General features: G+C 47.2%; 1 protein-coding gene across 1 annotated transcript; it reads left to right on the top strand.

Annotated features, from left to right (window-relative positions):
• Positions 1-1,834: 1,834 nt before the first annotated feature.
• LOC311188151 (achaete-scute homolog 4-like) lies at positions 1,835-2,353 on the top strand (the record flags this gene model as incomplete). Its single annotated transcript, XM_084259903.1, has 1 exon — positions 1,835-2,353. One exon carries the CDS (start codon positions 1,835-1,837, stop codon positions 2,351-2,353), a length of 519 nt encoding a protein of 172 aa, XP_084116029.1.
• Between the last annotated feature and the right edge of the window lie 5,302 nt (positions 2,354-7,655).

Genomic DNA, 7,655 nt, shown 5'->3' with positions numbered 1-7,655 from the left:
AATCTTATAATGTCACTGTCTGCTTATTCCCCATCACTCATACAATAAAGGCCAAAACCTTTGATGCCCTGTGGCCTAATTGTCTGCCTCTCCGGTGGGCTTTCTCCAATAGGAAAGACTGTTGGGATTGTTCTCAGTCTTCTGAGAAGTCAAATGCCATTTAGATTGTTGCTGGTACAAGCCTCCTAAGGAGCTACACCTTTGAAAAGGTGATAACTTATGCCTGAAAGGAATAATTATTTCTATTTTATTTGCCTCGATGGAAGTGTTTTTCCAGTTGCTTCAGGCAGATCACTTAACATAAACAGGGAAGCACAAGACTTGTCAAAAAAAAAAAAAAACCTAAAAAACAAAAAAACAACATGTTAGGGCGACACCTTGGCTCCCGCGGAATAATAGGCAGAAAGTCTGATCATAAATGTAGGGGGTTTTGCTTCTCTTGTTTTTAAGTTGGACTTTTAAAGTTGAAGCTGCCTTTAATGTTCTGGTTTGCAGAACAGGAAATCTGATTTTCAGGGTGATAACACATTCTTTGACATTACCCAGTACACTTGGATTTTTAATGACACTTTCATCTTCAAAGCCCTTCACCAACTCCGATGGATTAATTATTCATTTTTTGGTTGTGGGTTAAAAAGACAAGTCTTCAAAGCCATCATCCTTTTTTTCCTTGCAACTGGGGCTCTCCACCTTTCAAATGTTGCTTTCCTGCCCCTCCCAAGGGAGAAAATAAATTGCATCCTTTTTTTTAAAAGACAAAAAGAATACAATAGAAATATAATCTTTGTACTATGGAGAGATGATGTCCTTATATCCTGGGTGGGATGAGAAGAGGTCGGGAAGCAGCGTTGAAGCTGTGTTTACTGTAAGCACGGCGAGAAATAACTCCGCTTAAAAGTGTTTGTTGCTGCTCAGCCTTTTGATGTGCGTTTAAAAAAAACAAAAGTAGCACCAATGCACATAAAGTGCGTGCGTTCTAGCCAAGTGGGACGCAACATGCAGACCCTTCTCTTGGTCGCTGCAGTATCTTTCTTTCCTGTTCCCTTCAGAAAGGAAAGTCTAATTGGGTTTTTGAAAGGTTGGATTTTGGAGAAGAAAACCCTCCAGCCTCCCCCGGGGTCACCCTTGGCTTGACACATCTTGCAACCACAAGGGAGCAGTCTTCGCTTTGATGAGGTCTTCCCTCCTCCTCCCCAGAAATGAAAGAGCAAGTGTAAGTTTGCAAACAATCTAAAAGCTCTTTCCATTAGTCCACCACGCCGGAAACCACAAAGGACAGTCAAGTTGGACTTTTCAAGGAGAAAGCCTCGGGTAAAGCTTCCCTCCGCCGCCGGGAGAGCTGCAGGTTCCTGGGAGGGGCGCTCCCGACACCTCCCGATGCCCAGGCCCTGGAGACCCAGGGCGGTGGATTACAGGAATTGAAAAGCTGGGGTGGCTTTGGGAGATTACCCTGTGTTTGGTGTGTGCTCGCATTTCCAGGCTAAAGGACGAGCGGAGGGGCCCTTTTGTTATTTTTCCAAAAAACCCTCGAAGATCAGAGGGGAAGAAGGGGTTTGAAGTGTGGATTAGGGGCTCCCCAAACTTCGCCTGTCACCTCCGTTCGGATCTTTATAAAAGCATCCAGGAGTGCCATGGATTTAGAGAGTCGTGCCCAGTTTCCCTGAAGCCTGTCCGGGGGAACCTCCTGGCTTCGGGGACTCAGAAACCTGTCCGGAGGCCGGCGGTGTCAGGCAGTCTGAATGGACCAGCATCTCCGCTGTGCAGCTTGGAGATCTCCCTTCGCGCTGAGCGCTCCATCTCTGCAGAGATTAACCTGTTTGCTGGTCGGCGAAGGATGGAGACGCGTAAACCCGCCGGGCTGCTGACCTGGCCTTACCACCTGCGCACGGTGCCCCTGGGAATGCGGGCGCCCCTCCCTCGCCTCCCGGCGGGGGACCCCTGCAGGGTCTCCCTGCGCCTGGACGCCGCGTGCTGGCCGCTGGCGCGCGCGGGCTGCGCCCCGGGGCGGCCCTACCTGGCCCTGCCGCTCGGGGGCGCCTTCGAGCCCGCCTTCCTCCGCAAGCGCAACGAGCGGGAGCGGCAGCGGGTGCGCTGCGTGAACGAGGGGTACGCGCGCCTGCGGGACCACCTGCCCCGCGAGCTGGCGGACAAGAGGCTCAGCAAGGTGGAGACGCTCCGCGCCGCCATCGGCTACATCAGGCACCTGCAGGAGCTGCTGGAGCGCCACGCGCCGGAGCAGGAGGGGCCGGCCGGCTCCGGCCCCCCGCGCCGGGCTGAATGCAACAGCGACGGCGAGTCCAAGGCCTCCTCGGCGCCCTCGCCCTGCAGCGAACCCGAGGAGGCGGGCAGCTAGCGGGCGCCGGGACCCCGACCCTGGCCCCGACCCCGGCCCCGACCCCCGGGGTTGCAGCTCTGGGCGTTGGGTGCCTGGGCTGGGCCTCCCTCCGAATGGTTTGCATTTTCATCCTCCTGCCCCAGCTTCTCCCCAACCCCCAGCCCCTTCCAGGACTTAAATTTTAGGAAAAAGCAATCATTGCTTTAGGGGTTTTGATAATCGGGTTACTCCCCCAGCCCCTTACCGGTTATGTGCTTGCAACGCGAAGGTGCTTATTAAGGAAACTTTTCCTGTGTTTCGAAAATGCAAACGGTGCAAGGTTCTGAGCATCTTATTCTAAAGACGATTATTCTGAACGCTCAAAAGGAATTCCCTCCGCTGGGCGTGCGGCCGTGGGGGTAAATGATGTGCTTATGTTGAAATGAATCCAAAGTTAACCAAAGGTCTTGCCCAGAATAAACGCACACACGACAGTCCTTACGACGAGAGGATGGTTCTCCTGCAGGCCCGCCTTTGAGAATGGATCAGAAACTTGGCTGACACCGTGCTTGGCGTGAAGGGGACTCTAAGCTGACACCTGAGAACAGTTTCCAGAGCTCCACAGGACTGAGATGTGGACCGGGTGCGAGAGAAGACATTTAGTGTTTGATGCATCCTGTTTTTACGGCGAAGTGGCCAGACGAGGACACCGTTACAGGAGTTAGCAGATAACCTATGTTAGTGATCTTTTTGGAACAGAGCTCAGATTTGTCAGTAAACTTTTCCTCTCGGTTGTTTTCAATACTTTTTTCTTTTCTTTTCTTCCCTTTTATCTCCCTCCTTATGGCTCTCGTGCCATCTACCCTTTGGTTAAATTAAAGTGACACCATGACTTGAAAAAAAAAAGGAAATGCTTAGATGGTTGGATGGGATGGATTGAGACTGGAATATTCTGGAACTTTTATCGCCATGTGGGCTTCCAGGTATGTTGAACTTTGGCTGTGACTTTGGCTGTGTTCTGGTTATTTTTTTCCCTCTGAAAAAAACGTCATGAATTCAGTAGATAAGTCAAGTGCTTGTTGACACAGAATAAGCATTGTTGAAGATAACTTTTCTGTCTTAAACATTTTTTAATAGGCTAACTTGCCTTTTCCACGGATGCAGCTTTGGTATGGAGGGTCGAGGGTGGGGCCAGGCAATGCCCATGGAGAGTAAACCAACAGTGATGAGCCTTGTTTCAGGTGTTCCCCACACTGGCCCCCACTAGATGGGCTTTATTACCTCCTATTGATCGATGTGTCAACTGAGCAAAGCTGATCTTTAGTGACCTTCTTTTGCATGCTGGGAATTAGCATTGGGTGTTTTTCATATTTTTTCTATTCTCACATATCTGTGAGGTGGGTATTACATGTATTTTGTGGTTAAAACAGTGAAGCTGGGCCTCCCTGGTGGCACAGGGGTTAAAGTCTTAGCGCTGCAGCATGAATTAAAGTCAAGCTATCGCCAGCCTCTGCAGCATGAGTTCCATCGATGCCTGACCAGGGAGCTGACCCACGTGGCGCTGCAGACCTCTCCTTTCCCGGCTGCTCTTCTCAGCAGTTTCAGCAGATCTGCCTGTTCTGCTCCCCATTCTGTCCTTGGTGAGTCCCCTCCCCCAGCCACCCAGGCACCTCTGGCCTGCATTGTACCTGAGTTCTTATATGCATAAATAAATAAATCTTTAAAAAATAACCAGCAAAGCTCTGAGAGGTTACACACCTAGTCAGGTTAGTGTCAGGTTAGTGGCTGAGCTGAGATTCAGTCTTGAGTCTGCCTGTCCCTAGGTGTCAGCCTGCTTGCTTCCTGGCCATGATCTCCATTGCTGTCATTTAGCTGGGTGACCCAGCCAACCTTATTTAACCTCTGCGCAACTCAGTTTCCTGGTCCTGTTCCCAGGAGTGGAGTAGTGGAAGGCCTTGGTGATCGGCAAGGTACTATCCAGTGATAAATTAGTAGTTATTTTTCGGAGAAAGTCCTATTTCTTACATCTGTGGAGAGCAAGCTTGGTTAAAAATGTTGGCTAGGTGGAGTTAGTGTGATTTTTTCAGTGTTGCAAGAGGGCAGAGTAACCACATTCTATTAGGATTTAACCTTCTACCATAAAATTCTAGGTAATACTTGCTCTTTGGAACGCTGGATCCACATCAACACATATACTTGCTACTATTTCTAATGAGTTATAATAGGATTTTGTTGTTTCCAACTGTGCCGATAAATGCTGTATAGTGAATGATTCAGGACCAAACTTTCCTTTTTCTTAAATGCTGGAGACTTTTGGTCAAATAAACAAAATGCAATCGCTGTTTCCTCCTGCCTATGACATGAATTATATCCTGGCAAACACCTGTAACGTAGCAGTTTTGGTCTCCTACTGGTTGTTATTCCACATGGGGGTTTCATAGAAGCAAGCCCCCGAGTGAGACATATTTACTAATCAGGAAGAAACAGAGGAAACACCCATGTTGCCTTCTTGGCGGAGTTGGAGGAGAAGTTAACACTAGTTGCAGAGAATTTTAAGACTTGTTTCTTTATGGCATCTTACATGCTAATAACACTCTCCATTCTGCTCTGGTGTGGGGCAGGCACCTTGACATTCTCTTTTCTAAAGTAGGAACAATACTACTAATAAAACAGTCTATTTTTGTTTAATCTATAGCGATGATGTGGTTGCTTTTTAATGCATAAAAATACTTTTCTTCACTTACATTCTTTAAATAAATGTATAACATGTATGAAAAATATAATACATTTGGCTGAGATGGATGATTTATAACAAAAAGCTTGAAGGTAGTTTTAAAAAGAGAGATTTATTCTGAGAAACCTTGTGAGGTTTTTAATATGGTTTTGTTTGGAGGCTGACTGGAAATGAGTGATTTTGAGAAACCTTTAAAAAATAACCCATTTCAATCATATACTTGTAGAGGAAAAAAAATCTGGTCCCTTTTTTTTTGGAACCTGGCTTACAGGAGGTGCAACAAAATTTTTAAAGATTGTAATATTTTAATCCTCTCGTGGCCATCTATATACTCCCCACAGATAAGGTCACTGCAGAATCTTTAATCTTTACTCCTTCCTTTGCCAGCACTGTGCTGGCCTCTGGCCCCCGAAATTTCTTCATTCTGTGTTTGCAATTTGCTGTTTTCTGAAGGTCTTTTCCTTCTCCTGAGGGCCGTGTCTGGCAAGTCTATGTCTGGTTCCTTCCGCTTTGCGTATCCAAGGGGTCATAGATCATGCCAAAGCCGGTTGTCTTGTCTCCACCAAAATGAGTTCTGAGTCCAGATGCAAAGAAGATGGCGGGGTGGTCTTGCACATTTAAGCAAGTTCCTCTGACTTTCTGTCTTAGGTTCTGGTGTCTTCCTGGGTGAAGGACAAAGGTGATCACTTGTTCCACTGAAGCAGTGGGTTGGTCCTGAACTTCCTGGGCCTGGATAGTTACTATGTAGCTCATGATGGTGGTGGGTTCTTCAGATAGCCAGGGAGGAAAAGGGCAACAAACATTTTTCAATGTTCAATAATTCCATTTCCTGTGAATGCATGCTTAATGAACAGTACAACAATTAGATGCTCCGAAATTAATCTTTACAGAGTTAATTACCACTAAGTTTTGCAGAAGCAGTGGATTGTGGGGATTTTTGTGCAAATTAATACATTTATGAAAGGAGAAAACTTCTGTGTCCTTCACAGCCATCATCATATTTTTCTTAAATTTTTTTGGTCACTCAGCCCAGATATGGCCATTGATTATACTTTATTGATTTAGAATATCGCCTCAAAGCAGAAGAGTGACAGGGTGTAACAGAGTGTGCATCTTTAGGCCTTGTTCAGCTCTGCTCCCCACTGACCTGGTGACCTTGAGCGAGTCTCTAACTTCCAAGGTCTAAGTTCCTTCGGTAGAAGGGAAGATTGGAATACATGATCTTGAAGGCTCTCCCAGCTGGGAAATGCTATTCATCTAACATGTGCAAAGCCCCGAACTGGGGAGAAAAAATGTCACTAAGCCACTCCCACGTCCGGCCACGTGGCGTGGCAGCTGTTTCTGTGTCCTCTTTTCCCACTAGAAAGATCCAATCCCAGAGCTGCAACTTGCCCTTTTTTGAGTCCTAGTTGCTGTTACAATCCACCCCCTTTTTTAAAATGCAAGCGCCATTAATTGGTTAAATGGAATTTGAAGGATTTTACAGTCTGGAGGAAAAATGGACTCATTTCACTTCAGTATGAAGAATAAAGGTATCAGGGTTCTAACTGAGATCCAGAATGAAAAGGCTGCAGAGGAAAGAGGGATCTGTTTCTGCTTCAAGTGAGTAGAAAATCAGGAGAAGAGGCTGCTTTGGGGAATACAGCATATGGCTGGCGAAGATGGAAGAGAACTACAGGCAGAGGCCAAGGGGGGCAAAGGTGTCCAGAAGGCAGGAACTATGGGGACTAGACACTGAGTGGCAGGAAACCAGAACGGATGGCTGCAACAGGCTCCAGGAGGTGTCGGAAGCCAGGCTGAAACAAACAATATACTTGAACTTTATATTTTAGATAATGGGAAACTATAATTAAAAAATTTTTTTTTTGGTTTGGAGAGAGGGTGAGGTGTTGGGTGCTGTGGTTGTGGAGCGCCCTGGTGGCAGGAAGCAGCAGACTAAGGACAGGAAGCTGGGCGCAAAGGAAGGCAGCAACAGTGGGATGGACAGGAAGAGAGGCCTTGGGAGAGGATGTGGGAGGGGCATCAATAGGTCTGGGGGAACAGACTGGGGGTTCGGAAGAGGTAGAGGTTAGAGACAACTCAAGTGTGCTCCTATTAGCTCTTGCGGAAACTCAGAAAGAGAAGCAGGTGTAAAAGATGTGAAAGTCTTGTTTTAGATGGGCTGGATTTAAAATGCCTGTAGGCCCTTCCTGCCTGCACGTGGTTGGAAATGCTGATCTCCAGGTCAGAGGGAAGGCGGAGATGGCTGTTGATCTGAGAGTCAGACACATGTAGGTGGTAATAGGAGTAGATGAGATCTCCTGGGGAGAATATTGATGAGACAAGAGAAGAAAGTCGGGGCAGGCCCACTTTCAAGGAGTGGCAGGAGAAGAAATGTCTTTGAAGAGGAACTGAAGAGTTGGAAGGAGAAGCAGGCATGATGAGATCATGGCAATTAAATGTGGATACATTTTAGAAGAAGGAGGGAGTGGCTGACAGCAACATGTGAGTCAGAGCTGTCAAGGAGTTTAAAAGTATGACAGGGACCCATTGGATTTGGCCAATAAAAGATCACTGGAGACCCTCGTAAGAGCAAACAAGGGGCCGACGCGAGCCCAGAGGTAAGAT

This window comes from Talpa europaea (genome assembly GCF_964194135.1).
Source record: "Talpa europaea genome assembly, contig: HAP1_SCAFFOLD_380, whole genome shotgun sequence".
In the NCBI taxonomy this organism is placed as follows: Eukaryota; Metazoa; Chordata; class Mammalia; order Eulipotyphla; family Talpidae; genus Talpa; species Talpa europaea.
Note: the sequence above shows the minus strand (reverse complement) of the source record. Positions and strands in the feature narration are given on the sequence as shown.